General features: G+C 47.0%; 1 protein-coding gene across 1 annotated transcript in view; it reads left to right on the top strand.

Annotated features, from left to right (window-relative positions):
* Nucleotides 1-23,623, top strand: part of TRMT44 (tRNA methyltransferase 44 homolog (S. cerevisiae)) — a 30,352-nt gene that overhangs the window by 1,785 nt on the left and 4,944 nt on the right. Inside the window, exons 2-10 of the mRNA XM_008578749.1 lie at nucleotides 2,941-3,055; nucleotides 5,921-6,140; nucleotides 7,995-8,063; nucleotides 8,983-9,090; nucleotides 10,359-10,430; nucleotides 16,131-16,237; nucleotides 17,239-17,422; nucleotides 19,326-19,758; nucleotides 22,468-22,584. Coding sequence (XP_008576971.1) covers nucleotides 2,941-3,055; nucleotides 5,921-6,140; nucleotides 7,995-8,063; nucleotides 8,983-9,090; nucleotides 10,359-10,430; nucleotides 16,131-16,237; nucleotides 17,239-17,422; nucleotides 19,326-19,758; nucleotides 22,468-22,584 — 1,425 coding nt within the window. The remainder of the gene's footprint in view (nucleotides 1-2,940; nucleotides 3,056-5,920; nucleotides 6,141-7,994; nucleotides 8,064-8,982; nucleotides 9,091-10,358; nucleotides 10,431-16,130; nucleotides 16,238-17,238; nucleotides 17,423-19,325; nucleotides 19,759-22,467; nucleotides 22,585-23,623) is intronic.

The raw sequence follows: 23,623 nt of genomic DNA, 5'->3' as shown, positions 1-23,623 counted from the left end.
TGCTGCCGTAACAAATTACTGCAGACTTAATGGCAAAAACAAGAAAAATTGATTCTCTTTCTCAGTTCTGTAGGTCAGAAATCCTGGTTGGCTCTGTTGGCTTCTCTGCTCTCTTTCTCTCACAAGGCCAAAATCAAAGAGCTGGCTGGTTGAGTTCTTATCTCTAGCCTCTGGAAAACAATCCGCTTCCAGGCTCATCCAAGTTGTTGGCAGAATCCAATTCTTTATGGTGGTTGGGACTGAGGTCCTTGTTTCCTTGCTGGCTCTTAATTCCTAGAGGCCTATCTCTGTCTTTTTAGTACCGTTTCCTACATCTTAGAGCCAATAACAGAGTCGAATCTTCATGCTTGGAATCAGTGTCTCTGACTTCCTCTTTTGCTGCATCTCTCTTCTGTCTCCAGCCAGAGGAAGTTTTCTGCTATTCAGGGCTCAAGTCTGCAATGTGTTTCTTTTGCCCACATAACACAATAAATTCACGAGTCCTGGGTTTTAAGGTGTGGAACCTTTGGAAGACTGTTCTGCCTACCTCAGGCAGCAATGGTAAATTGCCGGTAGGTGCATACCGCTCTCAGACACCTCCCAATCTGTCTGCCTCTGTGCCTTTCTAAGACTCTTGCTAGCTGTCCCCTTCTCCAGGAAGCTTCTCTGACCCTGCCAGTCCAGTTGAGTTTAGGAGTTCTTCCAACTTTTAACAATTGTGCTATAATCTTAACTTTTTAACATTTCCCCTGTACTAGACTGAGAGAATTAGTGAAGCTGGGCTATGAGGCTCCATGTGTAGATTTCTGTGTTTTCACTGAAGATGGAGAGGGGGCTGCAGGACTGAACTTTTCCTTATTTCCTCTTAGGGAGGCAGTGATCTCTCTCAAGAAGGAGTGCCATTTTTAGGACTGCTTTCTACATTCAGCTCCTGCCAGGAAGGCTCACCAGAGTACTTATATACTCCACAGAACAGCCTGGGTTTGAATTCTGCCTTTGCCAACTGTTAGCTCTATGGCCTGGAGAGGTTATGTAGCCTCTCTGTGCCTCAGTTTCTTCATTTGTAAATTGGAATAAAATCTCTTAGAATTTCTGGAAGAATTAAATGAAATTGCACATTATAAAGTGCTTATGATAATTTCTGGCATGTGGTAAGTGCTTATAAATGCTAGCTGCTGTTTTTGAAAAGTGGTAAAATTCCCCAAGGCTTTTGCATACTTCTTGGTCCTATTCTGGGTAAGCTCACAAAGGAATTAAGAGTAACGTGACTAGGAATCTTAACTATTAGTAGCAGGCCAGAATGACACAGTGATTAAGAACTTGACCTCTTGAGTCAAACATATCAGAGTTCAATTTGAGGCTGTGTGAATTTGGGACAGATAATTTAACTTCCAAGTGCCTCAGCTTCCTCATCTAGAGCAAACCTTTTTGGTTGCCACACCCGGCAGGCTCCTGGCATCTAGTGAGTAGAGGCTGGGGATGCTGCTAAACATTCTGCAACATGCAGGACGGCTCCCAACATAAAAGAGTTATCCAGCCCCAGATATCAGTAATGCTGAGGTTGAGAAACCCTGATCTGGAAGATGGCAAAAAGAGAAACACTAGACCACAAAGTGGTGATAACTCACATAAAGAATGATGGATTTTGTCAGTCTTGCTCTCAGACTCTTGTCTCACTCGCGATGATAGCTGTCCTGTTAACTGCAGGTCCCATGGGACCTGGGCCCCATTACCCCTTGATTTCTCCTCCCACCTCTTGTCACCTTGTCTACGCCACTCCCCTCTGTTCCCCACACAGCCCGGGCACACTCATGCCCCCGGGTCTTTGCAGTTGCTGTTCCTTCTTCTGAAATGCTCTTCTTCGAGGTACCCCTGGCTCACTCCATAGCCTCCTTCAGCTCTGCTCGGATGTCACATTACTAGGGAGGACATTCCAGACCACACTGTATACAGTAGCAATCCCCTCTGATGCCAGAGTGTCTTAGACCTTGCCTCACCCTGCTTTATTTCTGTCCCTGTGCAGTCAGCTCCTTCAGCCTCAACTTCCTTTTGGTGGATCTTGCTCTTTCGCTTGCTGTGGCCGGTGGACTGCAGTCGTGCATACCTGGTTGGTGAAGTAGGGTTTATATTAATCTTTAACAGAGATCTTGCCATTTTTTAATATCAAAGGTAAACACAGTTGATTTTAGAGATAGAAATTCATAAACCAAACCTTAAGTGTCCACACAAATTGATACAATGCCATAAATTCATCTTAGTTTAGGCATGTGTTGCTCTGCTTATTTCCTTGTGGAAGGGCAAGTGCAAAGCCCCCGCCACAGTGAGGGTGTCACACAGTGGGAAGCCTGGGTTAGGAGGGCCTGGGACAGTGCTCACTTTCTTGTGCTGGCTCTGACTGCTGAGGTGTCCTATGCCTGACCGCATCTGAAGGTCAAGGTCAGGCTGGGAAGACACTCAGCTAGAGCAGGGGTGTCACCTGTTTTCTCCAATTGTGGCTCTCAGGTTCCGACAGGCTCCACGTTGACTGGCTCTTCCCCCAGCTCCTGGCTCACTTGTCCCCCAACAGACAGCTGTTGGAAGTGGCTGCCGTGTGCCTTGAACATTCTAGGCACTGGGCTGCAGCAGTGAAAGAAGCACAAAAGCTCTCTTCTTCTGGAGTGCCACTGTTGTAACACCACCTGTAACCAACTGAACCAACCAGCCAGCCCAAGAGTGCCATTGTAGATAGAGTGCTGAAGAAAGCCTTCAAGAGATCGAAAACATCGTAATTCATTCATTACCATTTACTTATTTATTTATTTTGGCAGCTGGCAGGTATGGAGATCCAAACCCTTGACTTTGGTGTTACAGCACCACACTTTAACCAACTGAGCTAATCGGCCAGTCTCCTTTTAATACCACTTCTGATGAGACACCAAACCAAGCAGTTGTGACGCGTCGTCCTTATCTTTTTCCTTTCAGATGTCCTCGGTGGAGCTGTAACTTTCTTACCTTTGGAAGAAGATGATGAGGGGAATTTGAAGGTTAAGATGAGCAACGTGTATCAAATTCAGCTCAGTCATAGCAGAGAGGAATGGTAAGGACTGGACAGCCAATCTCTATTTCCCTGTTTCATGGTTTTGACTGATTCTGTCTTTAGGTAGCTGAAAGATTCTGGGTTGCTGGAGATCAAAGGTCCTGGCTCCTGGGCAGTCATGGTGTGAGGGCCTTTCCATGGCATGTTCTTCCTGCTGGCACCTGGCCCGCATCAGGGTGGTCACAGTCTCCACTGTCCGTGTAGCCTTGGGCAGCAGCACCTCGTTTTAGCCCCAAATTCAAATAAACTCACATCCTTTTAGTATCTCACTATGTTTTACAACTTGGTAATGGGGAGCAGGTGATGCCCCCTTTTATAGTAGGTATTGCAGTTATGCTCGTTATAAAAGTAACTATTTAGGGCTGGCTGGCTAGCTCACTTGGTTAGAAAGTGGTGCTGATAACACCAAGGTCCAGTGTTCCAGTGATCCCTGTATCAGCCAGCTGCCAAAAAACAAACAAAAAAACAAACCCAAATAAATAAATAAAAGTAACAATTTAATAAGCATCCTTAAGTTCATATGGTATTTGGGCCTGTACAGAAAGTGTGAAATTCAGTTTATTCCATTTGGTTCTTTTAAACGGAAAAGTCATAGGAAGGTTAAGTTCACTGGTTACTCTTCTGCTGGTGTTTTCCTGAGAGCCACTTCCAGCTTGTGCTTTCTAGAACAGTCTTGGGGATCGAGTCAGTGTAACTGGAGTGGGTTTGCACGTGGCTTCCTGTAAAGCAGAGAGACAACAGTTGGAGGAGCGTGGGTTTTGGAGTCAGCCACACCTGGGTTTCCCCACCAGCAGTGTGATCTTGGGCATGTCATTGTACCTCCATGGCCTTCAGTCTTCTCACCTATGAAATGGGTTTAATAATTCCCAAGCCTCTGAGCAGGTGGCTGGCTGGGACCACAGGGGCCTGTTGCAGCTTAAACCTTCGTGGGAGTACTTAGCACCTACAGGACAAAGCCCCTTGAGAACTGTCCAGAGGTTGCTCCAAACTGTCAAGAGAACCTTGCCCCGAAGTCCATTCCTATCAGTGTACTCTCGCTAGAAGTTGGGGGCAGGGGGGGGGGTGGGAGCAGATACTGGGAGGAGCCACATCTGCCTGTGGCGATCACTGGTGCGAGCTACTGCCGAAGCTGTTCGTCAGTGAGCCTTGCAGGTGCTGCCCGTCTCCTCCGGTGTGTCATGGAGGCACCTAGCCCAGGGCCTGGCCGCAGGCACTCATGCATGCTTGCCGAGTCGTAGTCACTCGCCGTGCACAAGCTCCCGAGGACTGGGCTGTTGCTCCCTGTCTTCCCAGCTTGGCATTTCTTGTCACAGCCCCCCTGGGCAGCAGTCATCATTTTCCCTTGGGCACTGGTCATACCTCAGGGCCAGTGGTGGTGTTGTGGTCTAAGTTGAGCACAAAAGAAACGGACATTTGGTGGGCTCCCCCACTGGGCACACATGTTCCTCTTCTGCACGTCACGTTTCAGCAGGTTTGTTGCATGCTCAGCGTGTTCTCAGCGCTGGATCTACCGTGTTGAGCAAGTCCTGTGGGAGACAAATAAATCTATGCTTCAATACCAGGTAGTGCCACGAAGAAAACCAAAACAGGTCAACATGACTCTGTCCCCATGTCCTCTCAGCAGAAATGGCAGTGTTGTGCTCTGAGTCTGTTGAGTGGGTGGGGAAGGCCTCTGAGAAGGGAACACATGAAGAGAGGCCTGAGTGGATGAAGGAGGAAGCCACAGCGGTCCTGGGGGACATGCAGGGGGAGCACCAAGGCTCAGGGCAGGATGTGTGTGCAGCACGTGTGGAGGGCTCAGTGTGGGCTCCAGTGGAGGGAGAGCTTCTGGGGTGAGCAGGGCGGCTGCACACTGGGAGAAGCCAGAGGAAGCAGCTGGGCGGGTCGGGGAAGGTGAGCGTCAGGCGTTCTTCCTAGGCTCTTCCTGGGATCCCACCCGCTCTGGGGTGCATCTCTGGAGACTCGTATGGGAATGAGTTGTGTCCCTCTGATGCACCGTGGTGGCAGAACACCTGAAAGTCATAGCTCACTGGACTGACCAACCGCTTGCCCTTTTCCCCACAGTGACACACCACTGCCTCTCCCCTGGTGCCTGTGAGGCCTCTCCAGCCCTGCCCTTTCATCCAGCAGCCTTGTTCTTCTGCCTGTTCTTAGGGACCCCCACTGTAGGCTTCGCTTACCTGCAAGCAAACCTGATGCTCTCTCCCCTTTGTGTTGTTGGCAAATTATAGCCCTCGGATGGTGTGTGCTGTTCTCTGGGTCCATGTGTGTCCCTGTCAGCCTCCCATGGAGTGTGAGCATTCCTTCCTTCATTGAACATGCACAAAGTGAGTTCCCTTGTGTGTCAGGACTGCCAGGAGCCAGGGACACAGCAGGGAGCAGAACAGATGGAGCCCTGCCCCTGCTACCTTCTGGTGGCAGAGACACGAGAGACAAAATGAACCAGTAAAATGCAGGGGATCACATTTGTGTCCTTTAACTTTGTGACTGAGCACTTAGCTTTCTGTTGAGAAGATATTTGGTGAATACACAAGAAATAGAAATGTTTTAGAATCTGGCTAACATGCATGAGACAGTAGGAAAGAGGAGCTTTCTTTATCCTTTCGACAGGTTTCATAGGGTGTGTGAATGCATTTTAAACAAAGTTTGCAAGAGGAGAGGGATTTTTTTCCTGCTTTTATTTAAATGTTTTCCTCTATTAGGTGAAAATTTTGTAACTACTTCCAGATTGTTTTATGTTTTTAGTAAAATACTTTGTAATTATAAATGTCAGCTTCTGTTCTCTTCTTTCGATAAATAAACGTATAGTTTAAAAGTAAGCATTGAAACCAGCCCTGCTTACTTATATTTCTCTTATTTTTAAAGGTTCATATCTGTTTTAATTTTCTGTCCAGAAAGATGGCATTCAGATGGAATTGTGTATCCCAAGCCCACCTGGCTTGGAGAAGAATTACTGGGCAGATTGGCCAAGTGGTCCGTGGAGGACAAGAAGAGTGAATTTAAAAGCACCCTTTCCCTCATTTCCATCATGAAGTACAGCAAGGTTTACCAGGAACTGAAAGAGAAGTATAAAGAGATGGTTAAGGTATTTCGGTGGAAGACATCTTTAACTTCCTCCCTCCCCCCATTTAAATGAGGTAATATGATCAAACTCTGCCAGGAAAAGTAGTTTTTCCTGCAAACCTTCTACGTTTGTGCAGATACACACATCAGGTCCAAATGTAGCCACATAAAGCTGCCCCTCGCAGGCCGAGCTTGGGCCTACTTGGGGGAGCAGACAAGAAACATAGACCCAGATATGTTACAGAAAAGGGTTGTTCTGTTTTTGTGCATTTTTTATTTATTTTTTTCAAGAAAATTAAAGAGAAATTATTAATTTAAAAGTAATTGAACATTGAATAAATTACTAAATTATAATTCTTTAGCATAAACCTAAAGATATTTTAAGAAAATATATGAAAAATTAAAGTACAAAAGAATATACTTCCCAAAAAGGAGATAAATTTCATGATAATGCGCTTAATTTTCTGTCTAAGATATAAAAAAAATGTAATGACATATCTGCGTATTCACTCCCAGCTTAAGAAATAAGCCCTTGAGGGCTGGCTGGTTGCTCAGTTGGCTAGAGTGTGGTGTTAACAACACCAAGGTCAAGGGTTTGGATTCCCATATGACCAGCTGCCAAGAAAGAAAGAAAGCTTTGCCAGTGGAGTTGAAGCTCCTTTGTTCTCTTCCTCTGTGTTTCCCTTCCTCCTCCTCCAAGTAACCTCAGTTTATCATTTCCACTTTTTTTTTTTTTTTGGTGACTGGCCAGTATAGGGATCCGATCCACGTATTTTTTTTTTTAGTCAGTCACCTATTGGTGTGTAACAAGCACCCCAGAAGTCACATGCATTACCATGACCACTCACTGTTGCTGAAGCACCTGTGGGTCCTGGGGATTGGCTGACAAGGCTGGGCTCCCGTTCTCTTAGATCCTGGCCTAGGAGGCCTTCACTATCTTAACTGTTCAGGACCTTCATGGAGGTCCTTTTTATATTGTTCCAGCTTGTTCTTAGTGAGATGGTTCATCTGAATTATCTAATGCACCATGACTGAAAATAGAGATCTCAGCATTTAGCATTACAGCGCATTGGTTTTTCCTCTTCAGCCAAATGCCAGTGCTGCACATTACAAATTTTAATGAGACCTTTCCTGTGCACAGCTAGTGCTTTACAGTTTTCAAAGCACCTTAATGGTCATCCTGCATGTTAGTTAAGGCATAGGCTTTATCCCTGTTTTACAGAAACGGAGACAGGGACTTACTGGAGACAGCCAGCCACCGACAGACTGGAGGGCTGGAGTGTGGGCCTCCTGATCCCTGGTCCTTTTCTTTCTTCACTCTGCCCTCTGGCCCCTCCTTTCCTTGGTCATTATCTCATCTGCATAAACAGCTGAGCATTTTCCGCTGATGTCCAGTTGCCTCATCTAACCATCTTCCATGTATTTTCTTTATTGCAAAATCTTTCTTTGGATTGCATTGTTCTTTTTTTTTTTTTTTTTAAAGATGACCGGTAAGGGGATCTTAACCCTTGACTTGGTGTTGTCAGCACCACACTCAGCCAGTGAGCGAACCAGCCATCCCTATATAGGGATCCGAACCCATGGCCTTGGTGTTATCAGCACCACACTCTCCCGAGTGAGCCATGGGCCGGCCCCTGGATTGCATTGTTCTTGACATGTCCTGTTACACACGAGTGACATAATATTTCTGTGTGTCTTTATGTAAATCTCATTGTAAGAGATTAATCATGAATTTTTGCCTTTGGAATGAGCTTATATTTTTATATTATTTCATGATTAATCCAGTTTGGCTTATGCTTCATGGGGATGCTTTATGTATTGTGAAGTGGTGGGGAAATGGACCAACAATTTACATATGCCCTTGAAAATTTTTTAGGTGTGGCCTGAAGTCACCGATCCTGAAAAATTTGTATATGAAGATGTGGCTATTGCTACGTACCTGCTGGTAAGAGCATATATAATCTAGACTTGTATGGAGCAGACAGAGGTTGCTGCTGGGAGATGCTAACAGTAGCAGAGGGAATTAACCAAATTCATAGCTTACGGTGTTTACAGTTCTGTTTCCCGAGGTTGATAAACACGTAATGGTTTTACTTTGCATGGTACTTTTGCACTTTTGCATGGGCATAGAGCAAGTTTGAATTTTGAAACTGAACCACAGGAGTGCAGTTGATCCAACGCGTTCATAACTGATAGTCACCATGGAGGTGCGGTCTGGCATTAGAGGGACTAAGGAGCTCATGCCTTCTAGCCCTGGCCTCGGGTTTCCATTCTTGATTTTCTTTTCTTTCTTTCTTTTTTTTTTAAAAGATGACCGGTAAGGGGATCTTAACCCTTCACTTGGTATTGTCAGCACCATGCTCTCCCAAGTGAGCCACGGGCCGGCCCTTGATTTTCTTATCTATAAAATGTTTTGACTAGATAATTTCCAGTGTACTTTCAACTTGTAATTCCCTTAGACTGTTTAGAAATGGCGTGGTGTTTTTTTGTTGTTGTTGTTTTTCAATTATCAAATCATACAAAACTTAAAGGATATAGAGAAAGCATGAAGAAACTAACAGTAATCTAGAAGGCTCTTGCCAGGGATGTCCACTCGAATGTGGGGTCTCATGGACAGAGAAAGCCTTGATACCCCACTTGGCCTTGGGTGAGAGCAGTAGCTGATGCCAGCCACTCTCTGGGCCGGAGACCATGTCCGTTCTGCTCACCTGTGTGTTACCTGCCTTGAGGCCCAGGCCTCGGATGAGGCCTCCCCACCTACTCTGGGAGTGCGATTTATAATCCCAGATGGGATTTGTGTCTGAATTATTTTTGAGCAGAGTGAATTACCAGCTGATTTTATTTTGCTTTTTCTCTTTACCTAGATTCTGTGGGATGAGGAAAGAGCTGAGAGTGGAATAACTGCCAAGCAGTCCTTTGTTGACTTGGGATGCGGAAATGGCCTCCTGGTCCACATCCTGAGCAGTGAAGGGGTAAAGCATGGCTCCATGACCTTTTCTGGTACCTTTCCTAGAATGTCCTCAAGGCCGGCCCAGGGTCATCGGCATCTTGCTCTGCTGGTACAATCTGGGTTATAGTGACTGATACACTTCTGTTAATTTGTTAGGCAGCACCTAAAATGAGGGAAGAAGAGTGATCTTGTTAGCCTGTAAGGAGGTCTCAAGGACATTCCGGGCTGGACAGAAAAATGACAGAGTTTCAGTAGCATATATATTTTTGCTGTCAGACTTTTCTTTTGAAAACCCACCATTTTTAAGGAAGTGGAGGGAGAATAAAGGATAAGGCGGGGTCTGCCCTCGAGAAGCTTCAGAGGGCTTCCAGCTCAGAGCAGGCTGCCATGTAGAATGGCGTGGTGCTGGTTTTTCTGGCTGTCCTGCCATGCAGAAAAAACAGTCAGCTGCTGAGAACAGCACCTGTGCACAGAGCAAGCTCAGTACAAAGCAGCTCTCGGCAGCCTGTGCCTGGAGCTTCCCGCCACTGTCTCATACCCTTCCTGGCACATCTAGTGCCCTGGGTGCCATTACCCCTGAAACAACAGCTTTGCCCTACAGATGACGCAGCTGGGATTTGAAGCCCAGTCCTGGTGACCCCAAGCTGACTTCCTTCTTACAATAGCGTGCTGTCTTACGGGATACACATATTTTCCATAACTGTAGGAACTTGGTGTAGTGTTAAAATGCACTTTTTGAAGTGTTTTATAAAAGAATGAATTTGTAATTGTAATAGTTGTAAACAGGTTGTCTGTGGGGTGTTAGCACATCAGGTGGCAACCTGGAAGCTGGTACATGGGGATGCCTGGGAGTGTCATGTGCACCCCTCCTCTTTCCCTGGCTAGAATAAAAACATTTGCCCTGGGAGAGGAAACCACGTGTGGCCAAGGTGCAGGGAGGGCAGAGGCGCCCAGAAGTCTGACCTTGACTGAGAGTTGGCTCACGTTCTCAGGTGTGTTCCCTAGGACACTGGCCCTGGAAATGTTCCAAGACTAAAGGCCACTGTGGTTCCTCGACTCCGTTTTCCTTCTTGAAGGTTCATGAGACCGTTGGTGGAATGCATGTTCCCATCTGTGCCTGCAGGACAGTGAGTGTCTGTTGCACATAGCTGGGGGATCGTGCTTGTGCCATCCACAGATGCCAAGGACTCTTGCATCTCATACTGGTGGCAGTGCCTGCAGAGCTTGTTCTTGCTAATTTTTTATAATGCATTGAACCTAACCTTTGATTTCTAAAATTAATCATTTCAGCATCCAGGCAGAGGGATTGATGTCCGAAGAAGAAAAATCTGGGACATGTACGGACCACAGACTCAGCTGGAGGTACTGATTTTGTTCATGTACTTGATCTCAGCATGTCTTATCCCCAGTGGCAATTGTTTTAATGAGTGGGTCTCTTCGTATAGGTCAGTCAGAAATGCTGATCATTAACATTAATCTGAGTGTTCTGAAATTACAAAAGAGAAAAGGAGGATGAAAGTGTGGACTTGGCACAGGCTCTGATTAGTGCTGACCTCTCCAGCCAGAGGTGCTGTCTCCTCCCCGCCTCTGTCACACACAGTTTGTGTCTCAGGTGGGATGGTCCCATGCTGCCTTGGGGCAGAGGATGTGCCCCATGCTCTTTACATCTTCTCTGAGGCCCCCACAGACATTCAGCGAGCGGTGAGTGCAGCCTGCCAGGACCTCGCCAGGGATGGGACACACAGAGGAGCCAGAGTGTGGGGGTTGTGTGAGGACTGCTGTGGGAGGTTTGGGGGGCTGAGGGGACTTGGAGGATGGAACTTGACCTGCCTGGGGGCTCTGAGAAAGCTGCTTGGAGCATCCTCACAGAGCTTTGTCTTCAGGGGCAGGAGGGAGGGCAGCCAGGTTCTCAGCATAGAGTTGGGATGCCCACTGGGCCGAGTTGTCTCTAGATACACAGAGGGAGGTGGATACACACAGAGGGGGTGGACCAGTTGGTCCCAAGTAATTTCTCTCATATCTTTGGACTGTTCCTTTTTATCCTTCATATTTCCTTTTTCTAGGACTTGAATGAGACATTCTTATTTTTCTTAAAACCCCTACCCAGAGATAATCACTATTTTTTATTTATGGGTATAAATATTTACACTTAAAAGAAATACATTTGTGACCATGTTGTATGTAGACTCTTGACCTTGGCTTCTGTTCATCTAACATCCCATCCTGGGCATTTTCTGAAGTCTTCATCAGGTATTTGTAGACACTATTTTTAGTGTTTGAGTTGTGTTCCATTGAACTGTGTGTAACAACAGTGTTAGCAGGTATGGGAATAAAGACCGACCGCCCCCAAATGCTGTGTGCTGGCACCTTTCTGAATGCTTTCACGTACATTAACTTACTGTAATCCTCACCATGGCCCTAGGAAGAGGTGGATTCTCTTATTATCCCTGTTTTACAGATGAGGAAACTGAAGCTTCCTCAAAGAGGTCGGGTCACACATGTGCACAGCAGATGGTGAAGGTGTGATCACTTCCTCAACTCCTCTGTTCTTGACTGTTTTCAGATTGCAGATTACACTACATAAATCTTTGTGGATGAATCTTAGTTCACTTTTTAAAAAATATCTTTATCATAGGCTTCACTTTAAAAGGTCTTTGATACATCTTACCATAGTGCTTTTCCAAAAGATTCTACTTCAAATATATGTGTATTTTCTTTTAGGTGGCTGGCCAGTTCAGGGATCAGAATCCTTGACCTTGGTATTAGAACACCGTGCTCAAACTAACTGAACTAACTGGCCAGCCCCAAATATACTTCCATGTCAGAAATAATCTTGAGATGTTATCTAAAACAGAAAAAATACAGAGATTCATATATTTATCAAATACTTGCCAGGCACTCTGGGTGCTGATGACTCAGTAGGGACGTAAAGTTCCTGCCTTCATGGTGGTGGTTAGTGGGAGTGGGGGACAGACAGACTTCACATACACAGTCAACAGGTGTGGTATGTCACATGCTGGGGCGTGCAGGGGGAGATGAGGCCAACCAGGGGAAGAAGCTGGGGTGCTGCTGGGGTAGCCAGGAATGGCCTCACCAGGAAGATGGCAAGTTGGTGGGGAACACAGGTGGGGGACATAAAATGAGGTTGGGGTGGGGCTGGGCTGCCCAGATGCCCCCTGGACTTGGGGACTGAGGGCAAGTCTGTGCTGAGCTGCCTGGTGTCCCTGGCTACGAGATCCACAGAACCAGGGGTGTTAAGGTGAACTCCAGTTGGTCACACCTTGGTCAAGAGCAGCTCCTTTTCCAGGTGCCAGGACAGAGAGAAATGGCTCCTTAAAGGAAAAGACATCTTAGGTCGCCTCCTTAGTAGCATTCCCAGGACGTACAGTGTCAAGTATTATACCGGTGTTTTGTGCCTACCCCAGGCCTCCAAGCCAGGGTGGGGGAGTTGAAGCTGCTCAGCAGTGGAGACCAGATACGTGGCTCTGGGTCGTCCCGTGGGCGTGGCCTTGCCCCCTCCGGGTGGGCTGTTGTGGGCTGGGCCGTGGGCCTCGCCTCTCTCCCTCTGGATGTGCTGGGCCATGGGTGTGGCCTCTCTCCCTCTGGGTGGGCGTGGCCTCTGCATGTGCTGGGCTGTGGGTGTGGCCTCTGGATGTGCTGGCTGTGGGCGTGGCCTCCCTCAGTGGGCTGGGCCATGGGCGTGGCCTCGATGTGCTGGGCTGTGGGTGTGGCCTCTCCCTCGGTGGGCTGGCAGTGGGCGTGGCCTCCCTCTGGATGTGCTGGGCTGTGGGTGTGGCCTCTCTCCCTCTGTGTGGGCTGGGCTGTCTTTCCTGCCACACAGCTTCTCTACCCAGCTGCTCTTGGTTGTCTGAAGACTTTTGTCGTCATGGTTAAAAGCATGGGTATGACTAGGTCACAGATTTTCATGTGCCGGAAGGCAGATTGGTGATTTAAGAAATGAAAAAGCGTTTGTTTTTCCTTATGGAGAATGTCAGGAACGTACAAAAGTGGAGGGAAGAGCGTGAAGAACCCCATATGCTCATTGGCTGGCTGCAACAATAACTCCTTCCTCTCACCATCCCCTCCCCCTCATCATTAGACCCCACTGTTATTTTGAAACAAATCTCAGATATATCATTTCATATGTAAATAGAAAATACAATTTTTGAGATTATTTTTATATTTTCTGGTGGCCTCACCTTTTTCTTTTAAAGATGAGAATAATATTGCAAAAAAAAAAAAAAAAAAAGATTAGAGGAAGGGAAGCTCACTGACATCTCTTTGCTTATTTTTTCATTATGTATTTGTGCTTTGCTTTATTCTACGGGGATTTGTGATTGCTTGTACATTCATACATTATGGTAAATCTAAACATTTTTTAAATATTAGGTTTGAAGAATATTGGTAAACTAGCAGATGCACTGCAGAGGTTCTGCAGATATGTATGCAGACCATAGGTTATTATACACTTACAAAATTGGGCTCTAAATTTGGGTATGATGTTGATGATCAGAGCAATGGAAGTAACATTGTTGACTTCAAAATTCTTTGTCCCCCGGGGGAAAAGTGAAGTAATTTCCTCAGGTAAGAAGTTCAAACGGTAATTGAATAGACCCTCTGCACCAGCTGCGACCCTAAGGCAGAGCTGGCTAGTGTGAAGTGCCCCTTGGAGAATGGGTAGAAAGCTCTAGTTCTTATTTGGGGGTCCCCAGCAACCTGCCTCAGGTTGTTCTGTGGAGTCATCTGACCTGGGGAAACCCTACCGGGGTCACTGAGTCAGTGAGGGCCTGCTGGTGAGAGTTCTGTGTTCCATCTGTGTTGTCTTTTTCTCATTACCCTGGCCCTTCAGTCTTGGTGCTAGGATAGCCTTGCTCGTTGTAGTGTGAAGTGTGAGCGTAGAAGCCAACTGCATTTCCATTATACTTTCTGCCCTAGAGGAGCATGGCCAGAAGTGAGAGTGGTTTTGTTGACAGGTGGGTGGTGTTTGCATATTTCCTGGTAAATGATTTCCTCCCAGCCCCAGTCTAGTGATTTCCATGAATGGTTGCAGTCTGGAAATTCAAAGGCCAAGCATAGAATACAACTTCTTTTCTTTCTTTCAAAAACCTCATTTGATTATAAGAAGAAACATCTGTTTATAATAACAGCATTGTGATGATCACAAAATGTCTTTTTGTTTGTGAAACTATAAATGAAATAGGAATATTGCAATTTGCTGTGTTCAAAATGCCAGTTAAAACTTCTCATAAAACAGGTTGGGTTTTGTTGTCTAGCGTGCTGTGGGCCAGATAACTATAAATGTGGTTATGATATTACTAAGTGTAAATTGTTTTAATTAATACAGCCATTTAAAGAGACAAATGGGCAAATTTAAATCTAAATGAATGGAATAAAGAATAAATAGTACCAAAGGTTGGTTTTTCCTGCTTTTAAATTGTGCACATACCAGTCGAACAATATTATTTTCTCTGTTTTAACATCTACGTAAATAAAAGCACCTGTGCTTATTGAAGAACCAGGAACATTGTAGAATTTCAGCTCTATTTTTGTATAAGTCATGTGTGTAAAAGCTTCTCTAGTATTGTAGTTTTGCTGTTATAAGGAATGGCTTTGAAAAATGAGTGTGGTCATAATGTCCTCTGTTCTGACCAGGGAATATCACTTCTACTGCTTTCCTTAGTGTGTTAGTCTGTTTCTATTGCTTATAACAAAATACACGGAACTGGGTGATTTATAAAGAAAACAAAATTTATTGCTTACAGTTTCTGAGGCTGAGAAGTCCAAAGTCCAGGGAACGTATTTGGTGAAGGAATTGGTGGTGGCAACAGTGACAGCAGGGTATCACATTGCGAAATGTGGCGGAACAGAGAGAGCAAAAAGAGAAACAGACTCTCCTCTCCTTTCAAAGCCCACAGAACCACGCCCCTGACCACCATTATTAATCCATTCACTACGGTGCAGTCCTACAATCACCTCTTCAAGGCACCACCTTTCAATTACTGTAATAGGATTTCCCACCCTCTGAACAGTCACAGTGGGGGCCAAGTTTCTTTCTTTCTTTCTTTCTTTCTTTTTTTTTTTTTTAAAAAGATGACCAGCAAGGAGCTCTTAACTCTTGACTTGGTGGTGTCAGCACCACGCTCTCCCAAGTGAGCCACGGGCTGGCCCTGTCAAGTTTCTAATACATAAAACATGGGGCATTCAGTTCAAGCTTCAGTGAGTTTTGGGGGGGAATAATTCAATCCATTGCACTTAGAGATCTATTCTACAGTTTTGAAATTAAGAAGATTTTGAATGGTTGTATAGTCTCTTTTTGTCTTTCCAGTTTTCACTGGAAGATTTGCTATTGAGAATGTTGATTTCTATAATGGATGATGGCCTGCTAATTATTAGAAAGGGTAAGGTGTTCATTTAAAGTTCTTAAATCATACAAGCAAGCTGTTCTTGCTTAACTATAGAAATTGTCAGAATAGCTAACGTGTCCATTCAGTGGTTTTTACTCACTGAGAGTTTACAGATGATAATAGCGTAATAGCAAAGAATTATGCATGCTTACATACGTCATTTCTTCCTGTATGTATCTTTTCATAGATAGGCTTCATTACATAGATTGGAAAGACCTCCGAGCTTATATCAGTGCATTATGTTGTGCAGTTAAATTAGCTTCAGACCTAGTTGCTTCCCACTACCCACTTGAAGGCCATTTCTCCCTTTGGCACCTCTTCCCATCTCTCCTATAGTTCCTTTTTATGTTTGTGTAAAAATCATGTTTTTAATTATCAAAGGGACAGTAGCATTCAAGAGTGCTGTTAATTTCTCCAGTGCTGACCCTAAGAGCTGTCAGTGTTTTGTGTCCTCTTGGGCAGACACAGGGCAGGTACATTCACTCCTTCAACCCTGGTGACTCAGCAGGCCCAGAGGGGTCTAGGTACAGTCACGCAGCAGGTGATCTCTGGCTCTCAGTATGTGGCTCCAGAGCCTTCACTCCCTGCTGTGACTTGCTGCCTCACTGGCTCTGCACTGATTTACTAAACCTTTTGTCTTGTTTTTGTGTTCTCCTAGGAAGGTGCAATCACACCAAACAATGAGACACTTTTCCCTGATGTTGACTGGTTAATTGGTAACCATTCTGATGAACTCACACCGTGGATACCTGTCATTGCTGCCAGGTGAGTAGGTAGAGAAGTTGGCACGGTGAATGGCTGGGAATGTTTTGTCATCTAAACCGTGCTTCCTGAAATGGTAATCACTAGCCACGTGTGGCTATTGAGCATTCGAAATGGGGCTAGTTCAGATTGTTGAAATGATAGTATATTGAATATATTGAGTTAAATTTAAGATAAATTCCACGTGTTTTGTTTTACTATTAAAATATGGCTACTGGAAAATATAAAATTGCTTATGTGGTTCACATTGCCTGAGGGCACTTCAAAAAGTTTGTGGAAAATAGGATTAAGAGATATTTCTATGAACTTTCTGAGGTACCCTTATATTTCTGGTGGCCAGCGCTCATCGAAATTGTGGTTACTTCTGCAGTATTTATATCCCGTGTGAGAAGGTGTGCCCTTTTTTGGAAGTTTTTTTTTTTCTGATAACAGAAGTGTTTATCTTCAAAGGAAAAATCTGTCAGTAGACCCTTTGCAGCTATAGTCACCTGTCAGAGTGGGAGCTCTGTGCATGTGCAGAGAAGGCGTGTGCTCTGCATCAGCAGGAGGTCCGTCCCAAAGCAGGCCATGTTGTTGTTCCTTGAGATTTCACTGCCAGGTCTCCTTCGTCCAGGATTCTTTTCAACTATTTTAGCTCTCAAGGAACAACATACTCAAAGATCAAGGCTTAATCTTTGTGGTACCTACCTCTGAAGTCTTTTATGTATAGCCGAAATCTCACAGTACTTTGCAGAGTTTTGCATTTTCATTGTCAAGAGTAGCGGTGATGGAAAATCATTTTTTATGAAGGTAGTTGGATCCATGTTCTCTTAAAAATATGCTATGCTGTGTTGTTTCTAGAAGTTAAGTGGGGAGACTGTAATTTATTTTTACATAGAAACAGTATTAGCCAGAAACAAGTCCTCTGTGTTTTGTCCTGATAACACTGTCGCCACATGGCTTTATGCCAAATTTTCCTTAATGGATCTACTCAGAGTTTTGTGTGTGGTTGATTATTTTTGAAGGTCTTCCTACAGTTGCCGCTTCTTTATCCTTCCTTGCTGCTTCTTTGACTTCATTGGAAAATACCACCGGAGGCAGAGTAAGAAGACTCAGTACCGAGAATACCTTGACTTCATTACAGAAGTAGGATCTACGTGTGGATTCCGTGTAGAAGAAGACTGCCTCAGAATTCCTTCCACCAAAAGAGTACGTCTTGGTCACCACTGCTGTCCTTGGGGATGTTAGCATTTAGATGGACAGCTTAAGGCCATGTCACAGAACCATGAACCTCTCTGTGGTGTAGCAGGTGCTTGTGCTGATTTCAGAGTCTCAGCTGATTTCATCTGAACTGGTGAGGGTCAGAGGGCTTTTTCTGTCCATATGGTCCCTCTTTTGAAGCCCTCCACAAGCTTTCTTTTCCTCTCCAGAAACTCTGGCCCCAGGGACCTGCTTCCCAGAGTAGGCCTCAGCCTTGCCTAAAGCTGAACTCTCTTCATGAAGTCTTGACTCCTTGGATTCCCAAATAATTGGCTGGAATTGAAATTTGTTTCAGAAGTTTGAAATGATTTCAAATTTTCTCATAAAAAGCCTTGTTAATTCACATTTGCCTGAAATGTCATTTATCGGAACCAACACTGGCCCCTATACGTCTGTGAGGCAGTGTGGGTGTGTCTCACCCATCAGGTAGGCAGGGCCGACTTGGACTGCCCTGCTCGCTGCTCTGAGGGCTTGACCCTTGGAAAGTGTCACGGGGAGTATTTACAGCAGTTAATATTCATCTCTGGTGACTTTTCTTTCACAAGACTCTGTGGCTGTCAGACCATGTGCTTTTAAAGGCTAAACCTGCCATATCCAGACCACGAAGCTCGATTACTTGCCTGGTGAGCAGGATCTGGACAGGGTGGAGCGTGGCTCAGCCACTTTCTAGCAGCACCTGCTTGGACACATTGTGGAACCCTCGACACCCGTGTCCTCATGTATGAGATGGGCGGAGGCTCCCTTGGGCCGTGTTGAGGACTAGAGGGGGTGTTGTCTTCTGGCCTGGCCGTGTGGGTGCAGCAGAAGCACTCACCGGCTGGCGGTGACTGGGCCGTGAGCTGAGGAGTGGCATTAGCCAGCGGCACACACCTTGTCATTGTTGATGCTGTCCTGCTCAAAGTCACTTCAGCAGTTTCTTCAGAGCTTTCATTTCATTCTCTTAAATGTCCTCTGTGTTGGCAAGTCTTGGTCTTCTGAGGTCAGAATTGATCTTTGGAAACTGCTAAAGTTTGGGTCATCTGAGTAGGTCAAGGGTCCCACAGTTTTGATTTTTACATTTGCTGTTCCATGACTAGTTGCTGGAGACCATGGACTCTCTCTTAATCTCTCTTAGGCTCAGTTTTCTCATAACTGGATGGTTGGGCATCAAATGCAAGAGTGGATGTGAGTGATTTTGTAACTTTTAAAGCAGTCCACACATGGCAGATGTCTAGTGGGGACTAAGCATTTGACAGGCACTGCTCTGTTCCTGACACAGGGGCTGAGCTCACTTAAAGCAGGTGGCAGAGCTGGGACAACGTGGTGTTGCTCCAGTGTAACTAGACTGGATTTCTTCATCACCTGCAACCCAGCTCTGTAGTTAGTCCAGAAACGATGCACTCCATGACAGCATGGTGCGAACAGGCCTCACTGTGCCGCGGGGACTGTTCAGAAGGCAAGCTTTGTTTGCATGTAGCACTGAGAAGGAAGAACATAAGCACAGATGGAACATCTACACTGTACCAAGCGCTCTGCTGAGTGCTTGTGTGTACGCACTCTTGAGATTTTGTATTAACCTGGCCAGAGTTCGTAGTCTCTATTTGAGAATCTTGAGCGTGAATATACTGTGTGCCCATGGGTGGATGTGGGGCGGAACGAGGGTTGATGTGAGTGAAGTGTTTAGAGTAGGGTACCGCTGCTAAGCTTGTAGCTGTGAGCTCTCAGTGTGTGTTGGTTTTTAAAAGGATTTTTTTCATCATAAGCATTTGAAACCTTTATGTAATTTTTACTCCAGAACAAGATAATTACATAGAAAATGCTGAAGTATTACATGAGCCTGCTAAAATACTTACTTTGTTCTTTTCAAATGCAGGTCTGTCTCATTGGAAAATCCAGAACATACCCACCCACTGGAGAAGTTTTTATTGATGAGCAGAGGACTCAGTACATTAATAGCAGGCGGGGCCACCCTGTGAGCCATCCAGGCAGGGAGCCTGCCCCTGCTGCAGCCCAGCTTGCTGCCAACGGTGCTGGTCATCGTGACGGTCATGGAGCCGTGGACGCTGGGGTCGAGCGTGTGTCTGAGGCCCAGGCTGCAGAGCGCAAAGCAGGGCCCCAGGCCGAAGGACTCTGGCTACCTGGATTTCACCCTAGAGAAAAAGCCGAGTGCACCAGGAATTGTGCCTCCCTCCCTCGAGACTTCATTGACCAAGTGGTTTTGCAAGTGGCAAATTTGTTGTTAGGTGGAAAGCAACTGGATCCAAGAAGTTCTCAAAATGGGAGTTTGGAGAGCTGGCATGGGGGAGGTAAGCCATCCACCCCCGCAGGGGGCTAGCACACGCACTGGATTTCAGGGAGTAATTTGTTTTTCTATAACCCATTAAATATACTTTTAAAAGAAACATTGGTAACAAATAGGCTATTTATAAGCTTATTCTTGAAAATTTTCCTTATAGTTCTTATTAACGTAAGGGACTTGGGTACCTCAAGGGAGAAGGGCTCAGGCCAAGGAGTGGAACATTTGGACCCTTAATTGACCTTTACAAGAACAGACAGGCTCAAAAGCCTGAGTTATTCATTTTCAACCTGGAAATTATCCAAGCAGAAAACAGTTTTCCAAATGCCAGAAAAATGCAGTGTCCCTTTGAATATATGGTAAGATTTAGAGATGTTATGATTTTATCATTTAATTCTCTTTGAAATACAAAATACAAGAATCGGTTGTGATAAAAGGGAGTAAACTGCATCTGATGTTCTCATGGGATGAGTAACATGCTGAAGCTAGTGGCATTCAGGAGAGACAGGTCACAGTGCGAGTGCTGCTGTTTCTGTGAAGTCGGCGCGTGTTCACCTTCCCAGCGAGGCCGACGTTGGCCACCGGGGGGCAGTGTGGGGCCATCTGGGTTAGGGCTAGAGCCATGGCTGGCTTCTCTCGGAAGGAATGTCCCCCTTTTTCTGCACAGCTCTCCGTGCCCAGTCTTCCTAGGCTGTGAATGTTGTGATAAAATCATCCTCAGATTTCCTCCTTCATCATTTGACATGTTGCTCGTCTCTGACATGTGATGTGGCAGGACATTGAGCATGTCCCCCCACCAGAAATAATCCAAACCTGATAGCGTCTAGTCAGAAGATCTTCTCCAGAGACCCAGTGGCAGCTGTGTGGCCAGACTGGCCCTGGTTAGGTGGCTGGTAGGTCAGTGTAACAGCAGACCAGCCCCCGGGTGCCACGGCATCTTTGGGGTTGGCCCCACTGACGAGGTGCTCCCTCTGTGGCAGGGCCAGGGCACAGAGGAAGGTGGGCTGAAGCTGGCAGAGCACGGTGCCATGGCAGGTGGCCGGGACAGGGAACCCCAGGGGCATTAGGGTGTGTCTAAAAGTTCCTGAGTACAGTGAACAGTGATGATTTCTGGGTGCAATTAGACTTTTAAATCCCCAGGAAATGATGTGAGCACAGGAGATGCTCATGTGTACCTGGGACGGAGAGAATCTCAAGCAGCAAAGGTGCCCTAGAGACGGCACAGAGATGGCTATGAGATGAGGGCCTCAGTCCTGCCCGCCCACTGGAGACACCAGGAATCAGGGTATGTCCCCTGCAGATTGGTGTTCGTAAGTCTGGGCTTATTGGAGGCTCTCCACCTGTCCCTAGGTGTGAGAAGCTGCTCTGCAGGGATGGCGGTGTCCCTTGGCCTGTCAGCCCAGGCTGCCTGCCCACAGGGGTCTTCAGACGCTTTGGTCATTGGAATTAGTGTCCTCACCATCCCCACCCAGCCTGCTCTTGGCGTAGGACTTCTGCATTTCCAAGCCCTAACGGTCATATGTGTGGGTTCGTCCCCAGGACCTAACTGCTCTCAGGTTGGGTGTCTGCTTCTCTGCGACATCGCTGAGAGAGACGGGAGGAAAGGCTTCAAGTCGCCTCTCCCTCTGGGTGACAACTCGCACTTGTCAAAGGATGAGTCACCAAGAGGCAGGACGTGGCCACTGCTTAGAGGCACCCAAGGCTGGGGGTGCGTGACACGCAGCCTCGTGGAGCTGCAGGCAGGCTGGAGCAGGAGTAGACAGGGACCACTGGCTGCAACAGTCTTTAAACTTTCCTTTTAACATCCCAGCTCCTTTCGGAATGGATTCGACGCAGCCAAGAGGTGGACCTGGAAGGTTGGCTGGGCCTTGACAGACAGGGTGACAGCAGCAACCGCAGGGCTGCAGACTGTGTGGGGCCTCTGGGCCAGGCAGCATGGCGGCTCTGCTCTGTGTCTTTGACTGTCCTGTGGCCAGGTTGGGGGCAAGTGAGGTGGATGGAGCACAGAGCCTGGCAGGCGGGTCTCGTGGCAGGTTCACATGGGAACCAGTTTCACCTCACCTTGAACTTGATGTTTTGGTAGTAAACTGACTTCTCTTTTGCCAGGTTTTCTGATGAAAGCATTTTGAAATGCATGCAGGCTCTACAAGTAAAAATCCTAAGTGGAAAAGACCATCGCTGTGACGTCTGTGATGTTTTTTATCACAAACTCCTAACCTGCTGGCTCGCCGCTGACGAGCCTGTCTAGAGCCAGTGACCCTGGGATCTGGTTGGCTGGATTGGTTGGAATAGCTGCTGGATGGCTTGGGCTTCCAGGGCTTCCAGTTTTGCCCTTCCTTCCTTAGTCTGGGATACCGTGGCTCCAAACAGCCATCCCTATTATGGGTCACCAGGGAGGAGGGACCTGGGTGACCACCCCAGACCTGGCAGTGTCACTTACTGCTCGGATGCCGTGCAGGGCAGTGGCATTGTGTGGTTGTGCACGCCCATCAGCTGTGCCTGCCAGGCTCGGGTGGGTCTGCCACTGCCCTCATGGTTCCAGTTGTTGTGAGGTGCATGTGAATTAAATCAGATTAAATTAAGTCAATATGGCCGCTCCTGCTGAAGTATATAAGGGATTTGAATTTGTAAAGCTGGAATTGACTCCAGACTCTGCCCGTTTAACAGGCTGGTAATGTTTTGTTGTTGTTGTTTGGGGGAAAACCCTGTTTTTCAACAGAGAGCCTTTCCCTGGCAGAGGTAGCCAGGGAGCTGGACAAGGAGACACTGCAGAGGTTGAAGCGAGAGTGTGGTGGCCTGCAGACGCTGCTCAGGAACAGTCACCAGGTGTTTGAAGGTACGGGACCACACCGATGCGTGCGCTGCGCTCCACCTTCCCTCCGCGGGTGCAGGGATTCTGGGTCACTCGCTTCCTGCTCCCTCGCTTTTCAGTTAAGTAAACATTTTGTTTTACAGTAGTTTACACTTACAGAAGAGTTTGAAAGATGGTGCTGAGAGTTCCCCCAGGTCCCGCCCAGATCCGCTGTCATTAGCATCTGATCTCGGGTGGGACACTGGTCACCTCGTTCCTCGTGACTCTCTCCAGCCTTTTGTCCAGCTTGAGGTGCCCCGGCCGGTCTCACCCCTGTCTAGGATGTGCTCGCTGACATTTCCATCTCGCTCACTCTTCACTTAGGACAGATGGCAGGTCAGAAGGCCACTGTTGGGCCCCTTATGTCACCCGAGCACTTTCCTGGAGTGGGGGTCCTGTATTGGTTTTGCTTTCTGTCTCTGGCCGCCCATAAACTAGAAGCAACTGGAGCTGCAGAGCCAGGCGGGGGCAGTTAAAGGAGAGAGCCCTGCCCTGCCATCCGAGGCCCGACTCCTGCCCAGTGCCCTCAGCCTGTGTGCTTGGGCAGGGAACTTCCTGGGAGAAACCGCTCTTTGGGGTGAGGGGCTCAGCTCCCTTCCTGCGCTGATGCCCCGTGACTCAGGACCACCAGGAGTGGGGGAGAGTTAGGGGCCCAGTCGCATGCTACTTCACTCCCTCGGTCCCTCCCCTGCTGGAGTTTACGGTCTAGCCGGAGAGAGGGAAATGTAACAGTTGTTTACCTACTTCCTGAGGTTTAAAAAGTTCCCATTATCGGGGCCGGCCCGGTGGCACACTGGATAGTGCGCCGCTTGGGAAGCGCGGTGGCGCTCCCGCCCGAGGGTTCCGATCCCACATGCAGACCGGTTCCCACTCACTGGCTGAGCGAGGTGCGGGCGCAGCACTGAGGGTTGTGATCCCGTTGCCGGTCCCCGGTCTGGTACGGGGGCAACACCGAGGGTTGCGATCCGTTGCCGGACACGGAAAAAGACAAAAAGACAAAAAAAAAAAAAAAAAAAAAAAAAAG

Source organism: Galeopterus variegatus, unplaced genomic scaffold (assembly GCF_000696425.1).
Source record: "Galeopterus variegatus unplaced genomic scaffold, G_variegatus-3.0.2 Scaffold76, whole genome shotgun sequence".
NCBI lineage: Eukaryota > Metazoa > Chordata > Mammalia > Dermoptera > Cynocephalidae > Galeopterus > Galeopterus variegatus.
This window is presented reverse-complemented; position numbering and strand designations above follow the sequence as displayed.